The following is a 23,861-nucleotide window of genomic DNA, read 5'->3' as shown; positions in this document are numbered from 1 at the left end:
CGTCTCCCGAACAGCTGAAACATCCAGCCAGAGGGCGGGGATTCGTGCACAACTCTGGCCGGTACTCGTTCCACGAGTTTGATGCCGAGGTCCCGCTGCCTATTGAAGCACTCAAAAACATGGCCGCCATCTCAGGCTCAGGGACCAAATATGCGAACGGACTTTGTAACGAATAAACTAAGCATATGGTTCGTGGGTTTGGGGCGCTCTTCAGTGAACTATTACACCCAGACCAGGGCTATAGAATGAATGGTGGAAGTCCGGAATTATAACTAAAAATGTTGAAGTTATATATTTTTAACCTGTTTTTTGTGTATAATAAAAACTTGGTATTTAGGCGCTTGGAGATAATTGTATTGTCAAAGCCATTGGATTCATTATCTCCAAGCTGGGCGGTAACAAATTCAAACGATGCATTGTATTCTGATTGGTTGATCCCTTGTAAAATTCCTGTATCCCATCAGGTCCAGAGGGGGCTGTCCCTGGACCTGAGATTTTGCATAAATACCGATCCTTGTGTGCCATTAAACCCAGTTCTTGTTTGACCTTCAAATCGCAGCCTTGACTCGTTTTGTGGGAGAAAGAGTATCCTAGCTGTATAATAGCTATTGGATTGTTCTACATTTAAAGGATTCGTATGGACTACTAACTGAAGCGGCTCTTCTCACTCTCTACAGTGGGATCCAGATCATTCAAGCGGTCAAGCTTTCAGCTAGCCTGGGAGTAACCGTAACAGGCTAAAATAGCTCATCTGTGACTATCCTTGAGTTTTGTCAATTCTTTAGTTATAGATGCTCTATGTGACTAATTTTTGCTATTCAGATTTAAATTTGCAACAATTTGGAGTTTAGTAAATTAGTATACTGTTATTATGAAACAAACAAACAAAAAAAAACTATATATATATATATATATATATATATATATATATATATTATCCATGGACCAATAATCCTGATTCTAATCATAAATTTACACACAAAGAAAAAGAGAGAATCTAAATCCTAGTTCTTTTTTACAGTGTCAAATTTACTATGTGATCTCTTCTAGTCGCTTGTAGGCTAGTGAGACCTCCAGTGGACATTTAAGAGACTTTCTTTCCCAGGGTCACACATGTTTTAATTCTCACATGGCTGCATAATTAAAGGGCCCCATTAAATTGCTTAAAGGAACACTCCTTGGTCCAAATAAAATACCAAATAAAATTCACTGTTTAGTAAGTATACACCCAATGAAAACAACCAATGAATACATGCATTAAATTATGATTTTTTCATTGGGGATATATTTAAAAACAGCTTGCAAAAAGCTGCAGATCTTTTGTCTCAAGCCTTTGTAAGCCCTCCCCTTCGAACCTTGCCCAGAATTTTCTGACTTCCCAATGCAGCAATGTGAAGTTTTTGCAAGGCAGGTGCTCTAGACAATTGTCTGCCTCTTAAGTTAAGTCCCACTGAGCTAAAACTATCAGTATGTAACAGGACCAGTTGTGTCATTGGCAGCCAAGGGGTGTAACAATGTTAATTTATAAAAGTGCCAATTTCTATTGAAATATACACTCTTCACATATAGAGTACAGTTTGTTCAACTATAATTAAAGGGGTTCTCTTTAAATGCCCTCACCCATCTTATATTTTGTGGGGGGGAGGGGGAGATAGGACAGAGATGCCTGTCTTTTAATACTCTATATCAGTGATGGCGAACCTTTTTGAGCCCGAGTGCCCAAACCGCAATACATGCCAACATTTTTTTCCTTAAAGTGCCAACACGGCAATTAAACCTCAATACTGAGGTTTAAGTTTAGAAAAAACAACTCGTACTGTTGTCCGAACTAATTAACAACTTTTGTTTTGAAAGAACACAACAGCAGATAGTTCAATAATACAAATTTTAAATAATGATATAAATAGATAAAATTAAGCTTATATTTATTAGTATCTCCAACAAATGCAATACATACACACAGTCTGCTGAATATACATACAGACAGACTGCTGAGTACACACACAAGACTGCTGAATACACACACACACAGTCTGCTGAATACACACACAGACTGCCGAGTACACACACACACACAGATTGCTGAATACACACACACAGACTGCTGAATACACACACATACAGTCCGCTGAGTACACACACACACACACACAGCTGAATACACACAAACACTGCTGAATACACGCACACACACAGACTGCTGAATGCACACACATACTGCATTGAGGGGTGTAGTTTAAGGGGCATTGAGGGGTGCTGTGTGTGTCTGAGGGTTTCTGTGTGTGCTGTGTGTGTGTGTATGAGGGGTGGTGTGTGTGTGTGTGTGTGTGTGTGAGGGGTGCTGTGTGTATGAGTGGTGGTTTGTGTGTGTGTGTGTGTGTGTGTGTGTGAGGGGTGCTGTGTGGGGGGGTACGGCTGCTGTGCAGGGGTAAGAGTGCTGTGCTGTGTGTGTTGTGGGGGGTGCTATGTGGGGGGTAGGGCTGCTGTGTGTGGGGGTAGGGGTGCTGTGTGTGAAGGTAGGGGTGGGGAGCGAAGCTGGGTGTGGGGGAGGGGTGGGATGCTGGGTGTGGGGGAGGGGAGGGATGCTGGGGGATAGGGGTGCTGTGTGTGGGTATGGGAGCTGTGTGTGGGTAGGGGTGCTGTGTGTGGGGTAGGGGAGCTGTGTGTGGGGGGTAGGGGTGCTGTGTGTGTGGGGGGGTAGGGGTGCTGTGTGTGGGGGGGTAGGGGTACTGTGTGTGTGGGGGGGTAGGGGTACTGTGTGTGTGGGGGGGTAGGGGTACTGTGTGTGGGGGGGAAGGGGGTAGGGGTGCTGTGTGTGGGGGGGTAGGGCTAAAGTAATAAAATAAAAAAATAAAAAATGATGGTAAGATCCAACTCTCACTTATTCAATCTCAGCCTTATTTCGGACTCTGTTCTCAATACTCTGTTCCCCATTTCTGGAATGCATATCTGTGTGTATCTCTGTAACTATGAGCATGTGTGATAGTGTCTGAGAGTGTTTCTTGGGAGAGCAACCAGTGGGTTGTCTATAAGTGCATGTACCTGTGTGTATATCTTTGTATCTGGTAACATATGCATGAGTGTGTCTGGATGGGATTGTGTGTCAGGGAAGCCTCGCAAGCAGGTTTGTAAGGGATCCAAAGGCAGTCATGGCAGCCATGTCTGCACTAACCCCCAAAGCACTCATTCATAACCACTGTGAGTTGTAGACATAATTGGGACCTGACAGGGTTATTCTTATTTAAGGGGGGGATTATTAATTAAACTCATGGCTTCCCTCATTCTGTGAGCGACTCTTGAAAGCCTTAAATAGAGCAACACGGTAGTGGGATTTATACGATGACCAAAAACTGACCCGTTTTTCATGGAAAAGGGTCACTTAGTGAAAGGCAGGGTAATAAGGTGGAGTAGAGCAGACCATAACCTACATTTTAAGCCTCCCTGCTCACTCACAATCACTGTGAGTGAGCAGTACAGATGGAGCAGACACACACAGTATTAATAGTGCAGTGTGTGCCTGTCAGCATAAAAAAAGTATATTAAATCAGTCCCCCCCCTTCCTCCTTCTTACCTCTAATGAAGGAAGGGGGCGACACATCCATCCCTGGTGGTCCGGTGGGGGCAAGCAGTCTTCCGGGTCGGGAGGCAGGAGAGGAATCTTTGCAGCAGCTCCCCTGTCCTCCCGCGCGATGCTGTGTGGAGCGTTGCCATGGTAACAGGCGGCAACGCTCCACACAGCTTGCTCGCGGGAGGACAGGGGAGCTGCATCACAGATCCCTCCCCTGCCTCCCGACCCGGAAGCAGAGTAGGCGCCTGCCGTTTTGGGAAGGCAGGTGCCTACTCTGCATTATTGGCGAACCTATGGCCGCGTGCCCACAGAAAGGGCCCGGCGTGCCACCTGTGGCACGCGTGCCATAGGTTCGCCATCACTGCTCTATATGGATACCAAACTCATCAACTGTAAATAAAATGTGCAATTAAATAATGAGAGCTGAAAATAGACATATTAATTCTGTTTGTTAAATGCCTCGCATGTAATTTTTTCATAGTTAATGCTAACTTTATACTTAATTCTGGCCATGATAGCCAAAACACACAGCACATCACAGTTTAATAAAAAGAACAGAAAAATTACCCTTAGTCCTAGATTAACAAAAGCATTAAATCTATGGCTAGGGGAATGGGTCAGAATGGGTGGTACCAGCTCCACCAGGTATGGGCATGAACCATTTATTGTAAAAATAATGAAAAACACACACAATGCTAGGGTTGTTCCCCTTTAAAAGAGAAACTACCAAGCAAGCCGGTAAAGTTATAAATAGACATTAATATTGAGCCTAATAAATCTTAGAATGTGGAGTCCAACAGAAAGGAAAAAATAGGGGAGAAAAAGATATACAGAGCAATGCTAAATATTATTGATACAGTGCATGAAAAGTATCTCTATATCAACAGTGATACGCTGAAACTTTATTTACCTACTATAAGAAAAAAGGATACAATAGCACCTGTGTATCAACAGAATAACTCTGATTCTTATAATTGCCTGTAATATCTGTCCTTGGTGCATGAATGAACCCTTCGTTCTAAATGCTGTTACCAAGGAAGCTTTTAGGTGATAATCCCCTAGACAGCACAATCCCTTCAAGTCTCTCTGTGAGATCAATCAATAGAGCAATGTGAAACACAGTATAGAGTCTTGAGAGATGTTTAGCCAGTGCTGATATAGAGAAATAGTATAGAGGGAAAAATGTCTAATGACAAGAGGAGCAGCAAGATCAGGATGTGTAATTATAAGATAACATCTAATGTAACAAAATCTATCGCTGTTCTATTGCTATTCCCTTACTTCTGTTAATAAACACCTTCGTGGGTGTTCTAAGCTGGATAGCTAAACTAGATACTGTCTTTCTATCAAATGAAGTTAGACTCCAAGAAAAGTAACAAAAGAAATAATAGTTAACGAAAAGTGATCATAACCAAAATGGTGAGAAGAGGGGTTCCATAGTGAATAGTGCACTGTGATGTGCCGAGGTGCAGTGACTGGGAATCCCCCCGTGTAACCCGACGCGCGTTTCGGAGTGTAAAACTCCTTCGTCAGGGGTTGAAAATTGCCGCCCAAACCCTCCCGGTATTTGAATGACAGGTGGCCAATCATGGAGGAGATTGTTTCGTCATCATCGATGACGTGGCATATTGAATCCACGTGAACTCACTGTGGGTGGAGTTGGATATCTCTTACGTCAGATGATTGACTGAACATCCCTTCCAATGTATTCAAGATGGATAAGCAGGAATAGTTTATTGTTTTGTCAATTGTGGTTTGGCTTTTTCTAATAAGCCATTGAGTACACATAGCCCGATCTGCCTTGAGCTTGAAACAATGTACTTGCTATGTCCAACGTATAATAGGAATAAATATGCAACTAAAGTGGTAAACTATTTATATGAATATAAAGCTGCCACTAATGTGCAGAAGGTTGAGGGATAACATTTAAGTTTATTTGAAATTGTATATCTTTCAAATTAAAATCGATCTCTCCTGATTTCTTTCTTTTTTTTATTATAATCATCTTTATTACAATTTTTTTTAATTATTATAAACATGCATTATCTTGAAAGGCTTTTTATAAACACAGAAATAAAAAATATATAAAGATGACTTATGATTGACATTCTAAACAGTCCACATGTATATTCATATAAAATAATAAATATATCAAATTTAGTCACAAAATATCTTCGAATAAGCGACCTTCCAAGAGATATTACATCATTCATACAAGCATTCATACATTCAGATTGAGCAATAGATAGATCAGTACATCGTTGTAAATCAAATAATATTATAGAAACATACATATAGTCCTAAATTGGCATAAACAATAAACAATCGGGAAAATAACCATCATGTTGTTTTTTATACACTTTAGAACTTAAGTCGTTTTGTTAACAATGATAGTCGTCTAAAATTGTCATATTACTAAATATAGGGCGTTATGTAGCATTCCAGAATGGCATCGATAATAAATACATCTCGTATATTGAATATGTACTGCTAAATTTCCGTCCAGGGAATCTACCCGAAAAAAAAATTGTTAGTGATCTTTCACCCAGATCTTGATCATATGAAATTGGTATATAGGAATATAGTAGAAGTTCCCGTATTACACTAACTCTAACAGAGATTACCATATAATACAATTATCTTAAATCACAAAAAAAAAAATTTAGTCGATTTTCATCCATATATTGATGTCAATTTGTCTAGCCATATTTTATAGATGCCTTTCTTATGCATTAAGCTTGAGGTGTTATTTATAAGATTATTTTCCATCAAAAGTTGGAATTTGATTTGGTTAATAAGATGCCTTTTTTGAAATGAAATGGATGATTTCCAATTTCTGGCAATTGTAATTTTCGCAGCCACAAAACAATGTGATGCTATACATCTAAACTGTAGTGATTGACGGTTCCAGTTGTAGTGTAGTAAAGCTAAAGCCGGATTTAGATCTAATTTATTGTCCGACAATTTACACAGAATATCAAAGGTCCAAGACCACAATAATTTCACGATCGGACACTTCCACCATATATGTATATATGACCCTACAGAGGAGCCACATCTCCAACATGTATTCTGCAGATGTGGAAACAGCTTAGATAATCTTGTGGGAGTATAATACCATTTATATACCAATTTAAAATGGCATTCGACCAAGTTAAGGCCATGAACGCATTTTGTCAAATATGAAATTGAAGAGCACCATTCCTTTTCTGATATTACTATATCTAATTCTTTTTCCCAGAACACTATTATTTTAATGGGTGTATTAAGTAATTCCTTTATCATAGAGTTCGATAATGATGTAACTTTTTTCATAGATCTATAACAAAACATTGTTTCTAAATGTTTAGAAATTGGAGATAAATTATCTATAATAGAAGAATGTATATAATGTTTAATTCGTAAATACGTGAAGATTTCTCTAGACGGTAATTTGTAGGTGTCTACAATCTGTTGGAAGGACATCAATCTATTATCAAGTATAATATCAGATATAATATTTATACCATGATTGGTCCAACTATTTAATGATAGGTCAGTTACATTTTGTTCAATTACAGCCAAAGAACAAGTCTTTGGAATCTTGTTTGCATAGCCCAAGATTTTTTTAATTTCTTGCCAAGTTGTTAATAATTGACTTAGTACATTTGATTCAATCTGGGTAAAAAATTTAGATTTGACCTGTTGTTCTTTCCACATCAAAAATTGCAATTTGTTAGGCATGGCGGCCTGAGATTGTAGTATATACCAAGGTTCATCAGTAAATTGTGGGTCTTGAAGATGATAAATGTGTCTTATAATATTTGCATAATAAATATTGATTATATTAGGGACGTTTAAGCCCCCATTCGTCAATCTTTTCGACAATATTTTAGTACTAATTCTCGATTTTTTATTTTTCCATATAAACTTAGAAAAAGACGATTGAATCATATTTAACCAGATCTTTGATGCTTTCAGAGGTACCATGGAAAAAAAATAGGACCACTGCGGTAATATATATGAGTTAATGATATTAATTCCCCCTATCCAAGTGGTCTCCAGATTTTTCAATTTTTGTAATTTATAATTCGTATCTTTAATCAATCTAAGAATATTTATCTCCATTATATCATCTATACATACAGGTATAGTAATCCCAATATATTCTATTTCCTTATTAGTTTAAAACTCCTTCGTCAGGGGTTGAAAATTGCCGCCCAAACCCTCCCGGTATTTGAATGACAGGTGGCCAATCATGGAGGAGATCGTTTCGTTGTCATCGATGACATGGCATATTGAATCCACGTGAACTCAATGTGGGTGGAGTTGGATATCTCTTACGTCAGATGATTGACTGAACATCCCTTGCATGGATGTAAACCTTCCGAAGTATTAAAGATGGATAAGCAGGAATAGTTTATTGTTTTGTCAATTGTAGTTTGGCTTTTTCTAATAAGCCATTGAGTATATATAGCGCGATCTGCAAAGCCTTGAGCTTGAAACAATGTACTTGCTATGTCCAACGTATAATAGGAATAAATATGCAACTAAAGTGGTAAACTATTTATATGAATATAAAGCTGCCACTAATGTGCAGAAGGTTGAGGGATAACATTTAAGTTTATTTGAAATTGTATATCTTTCAAATTAAAATCGATCTCTCCTGATTTCTTATGTAGTGTAAGTGGAATATCCTCAAGACCTCTTATAGAGGAAAATTACACTTATCCATACATAATGGGCCCCCAGTAAAGAATAGAAAATGAGGGGGAATGGACAGTAATTATTGGGACAATTAATGTCCTTCTATTAAAAGCATAATGATAGGGTGAAATAATTATTGGAAGAAATTCCCTTGAACTAATCAAAAAATTACTAAGATAAATTGAATAGGCTATTTACAAATGTACAAAAGAATATATTTTATTTAGAGAGACTTCTAAATAAATGGAGAGTATGAAAAACCCTCGTTGAGACCCTTAGGGGACAGGGTTTTGAGGCGGTAAATCCAATAGCATTCACGTCTCCTTAGGCGTTGATCCCAATTGCCCTTCCTCTGGTCTGGTTTGATTAGTTCAATGCCTTGGAATTTGAGGACATTGGAGTCTCCATTATGAGCTGTTTTCACGTGTCTGGAGACCGATGTTTCTATGTTCCTAGCTGTTTTGACTGAATTTATATGTTCAAGAATTTGTTTCTTAAACGGTCTGAAGATTTTACCTACATACATGACATGACATTGACAAGTGATTAAGTAGATCACTCCCTTCGAGTTGCAATTAAAGAATGAAAGTGATTTAAAATTTTCTGTATTGGAGCTATTGTTAAAGTTTTTGGAGTTGGTGTTAATGTACCTACAGGCTTTGCACCTACCACATTTGTAGGTGCCTTTAATTTTGTCTGACAGCCAATGTGTGGGTGGTTTGTTCGTTTGAAAGTGGCTATGCACCAATATGTCTTTCAGATTATTGCCCCTTCTAGCTGTCAGGGATACATAGGAAGGAAGGACATCCCTAAGGTATGTATCTTGTTTTAATAAAGGCCAAAAGCGATTCATGATTGTTTTAACTTGGTCCCAGCCAGCGTCGAAGGTGGCAATACATCTAAGTTGTTTCTGGTCAGCTTCTTTTGATGTTAAGGAGGGAACTCCTTTTTCTCTTAGTAAATTTTCCTGTTCAGTTAAGAGAGCCCTATGGTATGCCCTCTTCAGGCACTTATTGGGGTATTTATCATTGATTATTTATTATTTTTATTTCATTATTTTTTTCATATATTTATTTAATTGTTTATTTATTTTTATTTTTATTTTATTTTATTTATTTTTATTTTTATTTTTATCTTTATTCTTATTTTTATTTAATTTTATTTATTTATTTTTGGTTCATTTTTAGTTTATTTTATTTATATTTATTTATTTTTTAGTGTACACATATATATTTTTTTCTCATTATATTTTTTGGAGTCTATGTATATATTTATACTATAGCAATTGGCAGAAGATGAAAGTCCTACAGCTCTATTGAATGATGATGTATTTTTTTGTTATTTATAAATTTTCATTTTGAACTTGAAAGTCTGATCACTGATTGCGATTACTTTGAGATTTTTTTCAGTTATTTAACTGTTTAAGTGGCTGTTCCATGCTTGGAACGCATATGCCGCATTTGGAACGCAACGCTGACGTCATGACGTACGTCGCCGTCCGCAACCGGAAGTATGCGCTTGGAACGCAACCGGAAACGGACATTTGGAACGCATATCTTGATAAGCTAGACGGATGAAAAACGGCTATGTCTTTTTGCCGCGGAATTACAAAACAAGAGCCACCTGGAGGCAATATACCCTTATGGGAGAAGTGGTTCCAGGAGAGAATTCTCCAATCAACACACGGACTGGTTGTATTTAAGGGACTCTGTTGGGGGTGGGATTATGCATGCTTTGTATTTTATGTGATTGTCAAAACTGCAGAATTTTCTCTGATGAAGTCCAAGTTGTTTGGACGAAACGCGTTAGATTGCAGTTATTTTTAAATAATTTTATTGATTGAATCCTTCAAGGCTATTTTGCCTTTTGAATAAAGAAAAATATTTTTTACATTTCAACTGGCATTCTTCCATTTCCTGTGAAAGACAGAGCAACCGATCCGTGGAAGGCATATACCATTTTAGCCCAGTGTGGGCTTAAAGGCGCATTACCCTACACTATCTCGTGAGTGCAATCTTTGTGGGTTAAATCCAATTATTGTTAATGTACTTCACTATGTGTTTTATATTCTTTTTTTTCTAGCTATTCAGCTGTATCCCATTTTTTGTCTATATCCATACTTATTGGGGTACCCTTTGGACCTAAACATTTGACGCAATTCTCTTGCTTGTGTTTTATAATCTTCCAAGTTGGAGCAATTGCGTCTTAAACGTAAATATTGGCCCGTCGGTATTCCCCGTTTCTGCTGAGTTGGATGATGGCTTTTCCAATTCAGAAGATTATTTGTGGCTGTGCTTTTTCTGAACAGGTTTGTTTTGATGATGCCTTTTTGTTGCGGAGACTCCATGAGATCAAGAAAGCTTAAAGATGGGGTACCAATTTCAGCGGTGAATTTGAGGTTCAATTCATTAATGTTCAGGCTGTGTGTAAATTGCCTGAACTGATCCCCTGACCCAGTCCAGATGATTATAATATCATCTATATATCTTTTCCAAAGATATATGTACTGGGTCAGGGGATTTTGTGGGGGAGATACTACTTACTTGTGAATACTACTTGCTCCTCCCACCATCCCAGGTGCAGGTTTGCATATGAGGGTGCGCAAGATGTCCCCATAGCAGTCCCCTGCACCTGGTGGTAGTACATCAAACAGAAAAAAAATATGTGTTAATACAAATCTTAGGAGGCCCAATACCAAGTCGCTGTGTTTATTTAGAGATGTCCCTCTCCTCCTCAAAAAATGCTCCGTGTGTTTTATTCCCAAGGGATGTGGTATTGAGCTGTATAATGATTCTACGTCCAGACTACAAATAATGGAATTATGTGGTAGTTTGGTTTGAGTCAAAACTGCTAAAGTTTGTTTGGTGTCTCTCAAATATGAGCTGTGTAACTAGCGGTTTCAGAATGTGGTCCAGATAGACACTGACATTCTGAGTCATATTGTTGTTGCCAGAGACAATGGGTCTGCCTGTTAAGATCTTCTGTTGTTTATGGATCTTGGGCAGGCTATAGAAAGTCGAGATACGGGGACTATTGATGGCCATATAGTTATATTCATCCTTAGAGATTCATTTATCATCCAAGCCTTGTTGTAGAATACTTCTTAGCTTGTCAGCAAATATTTTAGAAGGATCTTGTTTCAAGATTTTATAAGTCATTTGATCCATGAGTATTCTTTTATTCATCTCCACGTATTTTTGAGTGTCCATTATAACTATATTGTCACCTTTGTCCGAGGGCTTTATGGTTATTGTCTGATTCTCTTTTAATGTCTTTAATGCTTTATATTCCAATGCTGTTAAATTTGAGTTTGGTTTGTGGCTTATTTCATTAAATGAGATTTTTTCAATCTCCTCACATACTAGCTCTACAAAGGTTTCCACGTATTTGGAATCTCCTAATTTTGGGCAATAATTACTTTTATTCTTAAGGTTAGTCACGGGGTATTTGGGTCCTTCCATGTTATCATTCTCTTCCAACAATTCTGCTAAGATCATAGTCATGCAATAGTCTTTGAGTTCTAAGCCTACATTTTTGGCTTTCTTCTCTTCACTTAGGAGAAAGTTTTTATGTAGAATGAGCTTTCTTGCGAAAAGATGAATATCCTTAACCCAGGTGAATTTGTCAGAGCGTGAAGTGGGAATGAAAGACAGACCTTTTACCAACAGATCTAGTTCCGATTGTGTGGGGATATAATCAGATAAGTTGACAATCTGTCTGTTCTTCAGAACCGGTTATTTCTGTTGTATTGTCTTTTGGGTCTTGGTCTCAGAAAGGGGCGATTTTCCCCCTGCGTATGGTCTAAAAAAGTGACACCTCTCTTTAAAATCCCTCTGTTGTTCTCACTAGAGGTGGAGGGGGTCACTATTGCGTCAGTATCTGATCCGCTAGACTCATATTCTGAGGTTGAGGCCTGATCACTATCAACCCTTCTCTTTTTATTAAACCTTTTGTAGACGTTACCGGTTTTGAAGTCTTTATGATCCCTTAAGAATTTTTGGTGTTTCCTTTGTTTTATAATGCTTTGATATTTCTCAAGATTAGTTTGTAATTTATTTTCATTAGGGCTAAATGCTGGATCTGTTTTTTGTTGCTTGATTTTCTCTACTTCGCTCTCAATCTTTTTTTCAATCTCTGTTAGTTTCTTGTTCTCAAATTTACATATGATCTGCATAAAGCGTATAGAACACTGGCCTGCAGCTTCCTCCCATTATTTGATGAATTCTTCTTCATCAATATTTGAGCTGGGAGTGGTTGGTATTCTCAGTCCCCTTGGTATCAAACTCTTTTTTAGGTAGTTTTCTAAGGATGCTATCTCCCAACTTGACCTTATTTGTTGCTTATATAATTGTGTGAGGGAGTTAAAGCCTGATGTCATGGAGTAATTTAAATCATCCGGTTGTAAGTTAGATATACAGAGCAATGCTAACTATTATTGATACAGTGCGTAAAAAGTATCTCTATATCAACAGTGATACACTGAAACTTTATTTACCTACTATAAGAAAAAAGGATACAATAGCACCTGTGTATCAACAGAATACAGATTTTGTTACATTAGATTTTATCTCATAATTACACATCCTGATCTTGCTGCTCCTCTTGTCATTAGACATTTTTCTCTCTATACTATTTCTCTATATCAGCACTGGCTAAACATCTCTCAAAACTCTATACTGTGTTCATACTGTTCATACTGTTCATACTTCATACTGGGTTTTTACATTACCTAATCGATTGTGGGATTGTGCTGTCTAGGGGATTATCACCTAAAAGCTTCCTTGGTAACAGCATTTAGAACGAAGGGTTCATTCATGCACCAAGGACAGATATTACAGGCAATTATAAGAATCAGAGTTATTCTGTTGATACACATGTGCTATTGTATCCTTTTTTCTTATAGTAGGTAAATAAAGTTTCAGCGTATCACTGTTGATATAGAGATACTTTTTATGCACTGTATCAATAATAGTTAGCATTGCTCTGTATATCTTTTTCTCCCCTATTTTTTCCTATCTGCTGGACTCCACATTCTAAGATTTATTAGGCTCAATATTAATGTCTATTCATAACTTTACCGGCTTGCTTGGTCTCTTTTAAAGGGGAACAACCCTAGCATTGTGTGTGTTTTTCACATCACAGTTTAAGGCTGCTTATCCACAGACTTTTCAGAGTGCCCATGATGACCCCTGCCCACCGCCAAATGTACCTTCAATGTGGACATGAACAGCAGAGTTGGACCATGGAGCAATGCTGGTCTGATGAATAACATTCTTTTAGATAAGATGGATGGCCGGGTGGGTGTGCATTGTTTACCTTGGGAAGAGTTTGCATACTGTTGGAGGCAAAAAACAAATGAACCCATAACACACCAAAGAATATTGCACAAAAAGTTTTTATTCACATAATGCATTAATAAACACATAGAAGTAAGAAAGGTGGGGTTGCAGGATAATTGGTGCCTGAGAAGACAGACACCTGGAAGTAAATCGTGGCTTTATTAAAAGAACAGAATTATTCCCTTTAGCACCATAACCCTTATATTTCACTGCATGGCTGTATTGCAAGATGGCACAGGGTGTAGTACCTCCTGATTCATCAGACGCTTTTTTTTTTGCAATTGACAATTCAATGAGGATTTTTCATTCAACATCCTTTTTTACATAGCAATGCTGATAATATAGACAGGATCCTATTTCACTGGAAGCAAAGACAAATTCAGTCAATAACACCAGAACCCTATAATGGTTTTATACAACATTTGACTTTAATTGCATTTTACGCGGATTTGTAATCAATGCATTTTCACAGGTGAATATTTTTGGGAGCTGAGTCATGGGAAGCTTCCAATGACTCCCAAGAAGAATTACCCACAACTAATTTCTACTAAGTGGAAAGAGCTCCCCCCTTCAATTGATGCTGCTATTAGAATGCAAAACCCGACTGTGGACCAAGATGGGAAGATTTTCTTCTTTAAGGTACAACATTTATATATAATTTATTGCCATAAAGCTGCCAATTTGCCATAAAGCTGCCAAGCTGCAGATTTTTGCAACAGTGCAAAATAAATATTCAGAACATCTCCATCTGCATCAATAACTATGTTGTTGTGAGTAAAAAGTGGTCACTGGTGGATTTGGGTTAAGTGCACCAGGGTAAATAATGTCCCAGAGAAGCCAGGGCAATTGTATTGACTGGCAGCAAGGGCTAGCTGACGGCTTATTTCCACTCTATCCCAAAACACCTGCTTCCAAGTTACTAAAAAAAAAAAAAAAAAAAAAAAAAAGAATTGCCAGAGCCACCACTTGATAAAAAAAAAAAACTATATTCCCAGCCACTAAAAAGCATAAAAATGTCCACACTTTGTATGGAAGAGAGGGGCGCCAAGAATCAGTAGACACCTACTGGAACTACCTAAACTGCGGGGGGGGGGGGGGACGGGTCTCCCCTCGATCATCGGCTACTACCGGGCAACCCATTTGCTGAGGATCACCGACTGGCACTCCCACCCGACGGAGAAGCTGTGGGTGCAAGCAGAAATAGCGCAGACCGTGGGGAAAATACCATCGGAACTATGGAGGACGGGAATTACACCTATCGCCCTCAGCACTGGCAACCCCCTGATAGAAGCAACCCTAAGGGTTTGGTGTGCACTCCGTTACCCTCAACAGCTGACAACCCACAACAGCCCGCTCACACCTCTCACCCATAACCCAGATATTGGAGGAGGACTGACACCGGCAGAGCTAAAAAATTTCGGACAGACAGACTGGGCCTACATACGCCAATGGTGCAATAACGGCACCCTAAAAACCTTAACTGAACTAATACCAGATAATGTCCCAACAATGCTCGACCGGTTCCGATACCACCAGGTCAAATCCTTCTACAACTCCACACCGGCCAAACAACGATTCCACCGAGACCCCACACACTTTGAAACAATATGCATCAAAAGGCGTCATATGTAAAAGGGAATCTCGGTGCTATACGCACTGCTGCTGGAGGGAGAGAACAGGCCACCACCGAAATACATCGCCAGATGGGAGAGGGAGACGGGGGAGGTGCTCGATGCCCAAGAATGGGATAAGATATTCCTACTCACACACAAAAGTTCTATCAGCTGAAAATTTCAAGAGATGAGCTACAAGCTGTTAACCGCCTGGTACAGAACCCCTGATGTACTACATCGCATGAACCCAGACAATGATGAGAAATGCTGGCGATGTGGCACAGAGAGAGGCACCATGATCCACATATGGTGGACTTGCCCAGCCATCACCCCCTTCTGGGAGATGGTACACACCAAAATACGGGAAATATCGGACCCGGAGCTCACACTCCAGCCCCTCCCCATGCTACTACACTACACCACCATGTCAATGAAAATCTATAAAAATCCCTCACAAGACATTTACTAACAGCAGCTAAGTCATTGATACCCACCCTGTGGAAAAGGTCGACCGCCCCCACATTCCAACAATGGGTGGATAGAGTGGGAGAAATACATACCATGGAGACTATGACAGCAGCCCTCCAGGGCCACTTGGAGAAATGTCATCTAACCTGGACCCCTTGGATTCTGTACATCGCGGCAGGAGGCTCAGCCCCATGAAAAACTATACTCAGATCAGGTTGAGGACCCCCCCCCCCCCCCCTTGCTCCCGACCCTCCCCATGCCTTTTCCATACTAGACTATACCCCCCCTTCTACCCTCTCTACTCCCCCCTCATCCCCCTGACCACATCCTGACTGGACCGCCCCTCACCGTGTACTAGACTAAGACACTCAACCCGAGAGTACATGTATGCAAAGTGATAGGTAAACACAGGACGCCCCAAAAACCTGAAAAATACATGACCCAATGGCAAAAATAACCGCATGATAGGCCACACCACCTCAAGCACCAGGATCAGCCCAACAACACACAGGCCACACTCCTACCCTGCACACATACAGAAGGGACATTTTGAATACCCAAGCCCTGCCAAACGCAGAAATGGACTCACTTTACAAAGTACGCACACCTGAGCACGGGTGAGGTGGGTCTGACTGCTCCATCTATGGCATCGACAAACCCAAAACGGAGGGAGGTGCCGCTACCAACGGACCCACACACAAACATGGCCCGTTGATAACCCGGCTAAGGTACGGTCCCACACCCGCCCTACCTACACCACGCTCTGGGACTTCATGAAGGCCCAAACAGGTAGGGGTTCGATATTGTGAGAGCCATAAGACGCACACCAATACGGTCTGGTGTAAATAACAACCAACACTATACATACCCTACAGTCCTCAACTAACTCAGGATATGTAAACATGAAAATATGCAATGCTGTGTAATTGTAAAGTTTACTGCTGCTTCTGTACACCCTAAATGACTGTTTGACTTCCCTCCCTCTATTCCCTTCTGTAAACCCTTCTCTTACTTGACAAATTGGATAAAAATGGAACAAAGATTGAAAGATTGTCAAAAAAAAAAAAAACATTTCCAAGACGTTATAACATATGTGCAGTCAACTTGATAATTGCTTGATGGGTGAGCAGGGGCGTATTAGCCGCGAGGCAAACAAGGCATTTGCCTTGGGTGGCATTTTCCAGGGGGCGGCAAAAAAAGCCGCCCCCAAATGCCCAAGGCAAATGTCTTGTTAGCCTTGCGGCTAACAGACATGCTGGGCTGCTGGGCGGGCGGGCGGCGCTGGTGGGTGGGTGGGCGGCCGGCGAGGGAGCACTTCCTCTGAGCTGTCTGCTCAGCTCCCTCGCGCGCCGCAGAGTGAGGCTGGGAGCCGGAATATGACGTCATATTCCGGCTCCCAGCCTCACTCTGCGACGCGCGAGGGAGCTGAGCAGAGTGCTCAGAGGAAGTGCTCCCTCGCAAGCCGCCCGCCAATGCCGCCCGCCCAGCAGCCACTGGACCACCAGGGAGGAAGAGACACGCCCCCCCAGCATTCCCAAAGGTAAGGAGGCTGGGGGGGGGGGTGTTTAAATAAATTTTTAAAAACGTGTTAATGTGGGTGAGTGTGTGTGTGTGTGTTAGTGTGTGTGTTAGTGTGTGTGTCTGTTAGTGTGTGCCTGTTAGTGTGTGTCTGTTAGTGTGTCTTTTAGTGTGTGTCTGTCTGTTAGTGTGTGTGTCTGTTAGTGTGTGTCTGTGTCTGTTAGTGTGTGTCTGTTAGTGTGTGTGTGTGTTAGTGTGTTAGTGTGTGTGTCTGTTACTGTGTGTCTGTGTCTGTTAGTGTGTGTTTGTTAGTGTGTGTCTGTGTCTGTTAGTGTGTGTCTGTTAGTGTGTGTCTGTTAGTGTGTGTCTGTTAGTGTGTGTGTCTGTTAGTGTGTGTCTGTGTCTGTTAGTGTGTGTCTGTTAGTGTGTGTCTGTTAGTTTGTGTGTCTGTTAGTGTGTGTCTGTTAGTGTGTGTCTGTTAGTCTGTTTCTGTTAGTGTGTTTGCCTGTGAGTGTGTGTGTCTGTTAGTGTGTGTGTGTGTGTGTGTCTGACTGTGTGTGTCTGTTAATGTGTGTGTTTGCCTGTGAGTGTGTGTGTCTGCTAGTTTGTGTCTGCTAGTGAGTGAGTGTGTCTGTTAGTGTGTGTCTGTTAGTGAGTGTGGTTGTCTGTTACTGAGTGTGAGTGTCTGTTAGTGTGTGTGTGTTTCTGTTAGCGAGTGTGTGTTTCTGTTAGCTAGTGTATGCGTATTTGTCAGTGAATGTGTGTGTGTATTTAGAATGCAGGGCGGGGGGAAAGGTTGGGTGGGGGTGGTGCGGAGGGGGGGGGGGGCGCCTGAGTTTTGTCCTGCCTAGGGCAGCACAAAACCAGGATACACCACTGTGGGTGAGACAAATAGTTGTTGTAGCTTCCCCCAGAGACCTTCCCAGTTGGTCTCTCAATAGCAGAAATAACGAACGAAACAACTGGGGATACATCTACAAATAAGATATGGTACTCACTAGATATTAGGGTGTAAAAAGACAATATAGGCATAATAAAGCACCATAATAACTTAATCTAAATTAAGTTGTTATGGTGCTACAAGGCTCTCGGACACAAATGGTTTAATCTGAAGTTGCCTCCAGGGCCAATCTCAGCTCCTCCCTTCGCGGCATCCAGCTTCTGAAGTTTTAGATTTATGAAGCGTGGAGTGCCGCCTGGCAGGTGTACTGCTGATTGGCTGAGAGCAGTCAGGTGGTGCTCTCAGACAATCAGTAACTCCCCCTGCACAAAACCGGCTTAAAAAAGGTATGGTTCTTTCCAAACCAGTTTTGTGAATGGGAAGTCACTGACTGTCTGGCAGCGTCAACTGACTATTCTCAGCCAATCATTGGTGCCCCTGCACTCTGCTCTTCATGAATCTAAAATTTCAAAAGCCGGATGCCGCCGGGGGAGGTGGGGGGGGTTAAACCACTCAAGAATGGATTGACAACTTAAGGTAAAAATGGGCCCGGGGGCATCCTGGCACCATAACAACTTTATTTAGATCAAGTTGTTTTGGTGTCTGGAATGTTCATTTAAAGGAACTCCAGGGTTGAGGGCATTGCGGGCGGCCTCAATTGGGGGCAGTGACAGAACTAATGTTGAGAGGGTTATGGTGCAAGATTTTTTTTTGGGGGGGGGGGGGGGCTCCTCGTGTGCAATGGTGGCCAGAAGATAAATCTCCATCTGTCGTGGAACTTCCACAATGCTATGCCAGCTGGGGATGTACAGGGTCGTATTTGTGAGCAGTGCCTGCCTATTTTGTATTCTGTATGTGCATTTATTTCTATGTACCATTGCCATTGGAATGCAGTGGTGTACTTCTATGTAATAGAATATTACTATGTGATGTAGGGGTGTGTTTGTATGTAGTGTTGGCTCATAAATGCAGGTGTACTTTTGTGAGTAGTCAGGGCTCTATTTAGTATAGATTGGACCCTGGACAAGCATTTGCTTGGGCCACCTGCCCCTTTTTATAATAATTTTGGCATTTTAATGCTGGGGTGTGTTTGTATATAATGTTTGTTTTTTATTTCAAGGTTGTGTTTGCATATAGTGTTGGCTTGTGATTACTAGAACCTTACACACAGGTGCAGATAACTCTGTATGTGCAGTGTTTCCCACCATGACCACTTCAAATCACTGATGTGATCATGGAGGTTGGAGTAACCCTTTAAGCCAGAATCCAGGCATCCATGTTATAGCAGAAGCTGCATGTCTAATGTGTTTAGGTTTTTGTCACTGTATGCATATTTGTGAATTTTTGCATCTCTAATTATGTAGATGTAAGTGTCCATCTTTCAGAATTTATCATAAAAGTATGCAGTGCTCCATTTTCTGACTTTGGATCTGCCTCTATATCTATGAAAGACAGGATCAGGGTCCGCCCACACTCCTTCCCCGCCGACGTCATCTGGCGGTGGAGACCTATTGCGCATGCGCGGTCGGCATCGGGGGAGACATAATGTGCATGCGCATTAGACCTCCCCATAGGAAAGCATTGAAAAATGCTTTCAATGCTTTCCTATGGGGATTTCAGCGACGCTGGAGGTCCTCACATAGCGTGAGGTCCCAGCGTCTGTGTTATAAATCTGTGCTATAAACCCGGAAGTGCCCTCTAGTGGCTGTCTAGTAGACAGAAACTAGAGGAGGAGTTATCCCTGCCATGTAAATATTGCAGTTCATGAAAACTGCAATATTTACAGTTGCAGGGTTAAGGGTAGTGGGAGTTGGCACCCAGACCACTCCAATGGGCAGAAGTGGTCTGGGTGCCTTGAGTGTCCCCTTAAAACTTCCAGAAGTCATATTTAAAAACCTTACACTACAAAATTGTCAGTTTTTATTTCTCACACAATGCATTTAGTACATAACCATCAAGCTGATATGAAGCTATCATTTATCATTTGGTACTGTTATAAGCTTCCACTAGAAATCTCCAAGGTTACAGCAGTTCTCAGCAGAACATTAAATTCCATTTCCACAAGTTTGTCACGTTCTCATTTTGAGTCTGTTGTGTTTACTGATCAGATCTCTGACCATATCAATGAATTTCACCTGACTGCCTGGCTTTGAGACAAGTACAAAATTAATCTTGGCCACTTACTCAAAGCTTATTGTTCCAGTATGTTAAATGAAAAGTCCCATTTGAGTTTATACATAGTGTTTAAAAAGACAAAAGCCTAATTAACAGTGTATATAAAGCAAATATATCAATAACTGGAAATACATGAAACTGACATATTGATCAAAAATACTAATAAAAGTTAAACAGGATATAGAAGTTAATATTTATTCAAACAAGTTGCAATGTAACCTTTTAAAAATGCAGATATTGATTTTATTAACATTATTAAGAAAAACTGTCAGTTAGTGTGTGTGTCAGTGAGTGTACTACTTCCTCCCATGTCCAACAAGGAAGTTTTTTTTTGTAATACAAAAATCAGTAATGTTGCTATAAATTTCTTTATTTCTAATATGTAAATTAGTCAAATGTAAATTTACTGTCTATCAATCCTATCAGTCCTATCAATGAAATAATTTGACACCCAATCCTCCACGGGTTCAGTCACCCCTGGAGGATTGGGTGACTTAACTGGAGACACTGGTCTGGCAGGAACTGTGGGTGGATGATGTAACGGACCGTTTCAGCAGACAAGGGGTTAAAATCCGTTTAGGCGATAATCCCCTTTCTGAGAGACAGGCACAGCTACTGTAGAATCACCAAAACTCACGAATTGGATATAAGTGAATGCACCAAACTCCCGAACTGCATACAAGGGGATAAGGTAGCACTCCAAACTCCCGAACTGGAACCTCACGAATAGCTGCTAGCAGACGAACAGGAAAAGCTCCCAAGCGGCTTACACTCCTGGCAGTCAGTCCCTATCAGCATACAGTAAATCCCCCCAAGAACGAGACAAGGCTCCGTGTTGAGGGTCAAGCAGTGGTCTGTTTATTGAGGGCTACCTGCCCCTGTATTTAAGCAGGTCTCCCACCTGGTGGACACTCCCCTAGGGGACCAGATGGAAGACTGTAACAACGGACAGACAAGTACCAATTACAGACATACAGAAGTAAAACATCCCCACAATGCATCCTGGCTTCCTCCCCTCTGCCCTGGAGAAGTAATTCAATTATCTCCCAGGATAAAGGCAAAACTCCATTACACACGTGGGGACACAAAGACAGACTATCACTTTAAAATACATAAAGACACATTTTATACATAAAACACAGACATGTAACATATCCCCAGATAGCTCAGGTCTGAGTGCACATTATTAGGTGAATGGCACTCAGACCACATGAAAACAGTTTAATTGCCATGGAGCCAAAGTCTTTAATTACACTAATATGCTCCATGGCATGGCTATCTGGGTTAAAACATTCCTCCAACATAAAATACCGAATTTACATGCATTCGTTTAATCCATACGAATTAGAACCAGGGGCTGGAGGTTTAGCGGTGCCTGCACGTAAACGTGTCCGGGTTTGGTGCATGAAAGCCGGGCAGAAAAGTGCTGGCTGCCCGGGGAGCTCCAGAACACCGCCACCTAGCGGCCGCTAAGTGTAACAGCGGCCACCCAGTAACAATCAATTAAGCTGCGGTTAACCGCAGCTTCAGGGAGGTAAATTGGCAGCACACTCCAGCTCCTGGGTGGCCAATTAACTGCTCTGTCCTTCCTCCCCAGCAGCAGTGTGAGGTCCAGGGAGGGAAGGGCCCTGTCCTTCCTCCCCAGCGGCAGTATGAGGTCCAGGGAGGGAAGCGCTCCATCCTTCCTCCCAGCGGCAGTGTGAAGTCCAGAGAATGGAGACAACCGATCTCGTTCCCCAGCGGCAGTGTGAATTATCAGGAGATATAACCAAAGGTACAAAGGGTATCGTGGCTGGGACTGCGGTTGCCACGGGCACCGAGCAGGTAGAAGAATCGGCTCCTCCGACTCCTTCTGGTGCTGAGCCCAGAGACCTGGTATGGTCGGGTCAGCAGGTAGCAGTGGAAGCTATGGTGGCCTCTATCCCTTTCCCTAAGGATGCTCTGGCATCCGAGCAGAGGGCACCCAGCCTCTGCTCACCCTTGTTGCCTGAGCTGGGTCCCAGCAGCCGTACAGGACCCCCGGAGCCGATAAACGCAGAGACGCAGGCCTCCAACCAAGGGGCAGCCGGTACAGCCCCCCAGCAGCTGAGTGAGATCCTTGGGGAGATGGAAGGCTCTCCCCCTCCCCGGTATCCTGAACAGCGACAGGGGGAGAACACGGTCGGCTCCCCTCCCCAGAAGCCAAGTCAAGATGAGCCCAGCAGGGTGCAACGCCAGCTGGGCCCAGGACTCAAAGGCGGCTGGTTGGGACAAGGACTATTGGGGAGGGGACATGGCACTAAAAGACTGTGTCCACTCCGTGCAGCAGCCAGCTGACCCGTGTGAGTCATGCTGTGGCTGCCAGGAGTGGACAAGGGAGAGATATGTAGCGGGACATCGCCACGAAGTGCCATGTCCACTGAGTATTCAGAGGTTTGGTTTTATATTTTGTGTCCCAAAAATGTTTTGTGATGATTTCCCCTTGTTAAATGTGTGTTTCCCTTTGTATTTGGCAATGCATGGTGTATTTCACTTTTCAGCCACACGGTACACCGTGCACCGGATCACCCTGCTATTCCAATTAGAATGTGTGGTTAGAATGTTCACACCTCGCTAACAAGGTGTGAAACCGCAGACCGCAAGGTAACAAGCAGCATGTGCTGCCCCTGGGTGGTCGCTGGTTCGTATAGCCGAATGCCACCGGGGGCAGCATTCGTATGCCGAAACAGCCTGCTCACCCTGTCTTCGGTCCCCTTGTTGGGGATTGCTCTACCTGCTCCCAAAGGAGCTGTAATCACTTGCCCTGTCCCCTATCTGGGAGCTATGAGGCTAGGCTCATGGCTACCCAGGAGAACGCTCTCTCTGGCGGATGCCCAAGTGTGGGTATCCACCGGAGAAAGGGGAGCGCGGCAGCAGGGAGTCCCTGGAGCTGTGAGTCTGTCTCATGGCCGCAGGGTTCCCGCTGGCCGCATGCAAGTCTGCCGACCAATGGGAGAAGGAGGGCCCATTTAAACTGGGTTCGCGCCATTCTCCTAGTTGGTCGGCACAAGTAAAGCGCCGATTGGTCACCACCTGGAGCGCCCTTTTGTCTGATTGGGTGGTGAAACCCCCCTTGTCCGTGGGCGTTGATTGTCGCAAATTAGTTTTGCGCTTTTCAGCGGATTGGTGCAATCGGGATTCGCGCCCTTTCCCCTGATTGGGCGGCGAAACCCCCCTCCACCCAGAGCGCTTTACTTGTGCCGACCAAGCATTCTCCTGGGTAGTCACGAGCCTAGCCTCATAGCTCTCAGATAGGGGACAGGGCAAGTGATGACAGCTTTGCATACCATTTGCAAAAGAAGACAACTCAGGGTATGTTCAGTCTGTTTTAGTAGCCACTTAGTCACAAACACTGGCCAAAGTTAGCATTCATTATTGTTTTTGCATTTTTAACACACAAACAAATATAAATGCCAACTTTGGCCAGTGTTTGTGAATAAGTGGCTACTAAAACGACTGAACATACCCTGAGTTGTCTTCTTTTGCAAATGGTATGTCATCATGGGGGTAATTCTCAATCCTGGGCTACCATACGC

At 42.0% G+C, this 23,861-nt stretch overlaps 1 protein-coding gene across 1 annotated transcript in view; it reads left to right on the top strand.

The window, feature by feature from the left end:
- The window catches only part of LOC134583288 (matrix metalloproteinase-18-like), a 278,369-nt gene that overhangs the window by 213,334 nt on the left and 41,174 nt on the right, over positions 1 to 23,861 (top strand). Inside the window, exon 6 of the mRNA XM_063440166.1 lies at positions 14,066 to 14,232. Coding sequence (XP_063296236.1) covers positions 14,066 to 14,232 — 167 coding nt within the window. The remainder of the gene's footprint in view (positions 1 to 14,065; positions 14,233 to 23,861) is intronic.

This window comes from Pelobates fuscus, chromosome 13 (assembly GCF_036172605.1).
Source record: "Pelobates fuscus isolate aPelFus1 chromosome 13, aPelFus1.pri, whole genome shotgun sequence".
Lineage (NCBI taxonomy): Eukaryota > Metazoa > Chordata > Amphibia > Anura > Pelobatidae > Pelobates > Pelobates fuscus.
The sequence above is the reverse complement of the archived record's forward strand: the minus strand, read 5'-3'. Positions and strand labels throughout refer to the sequence as shown.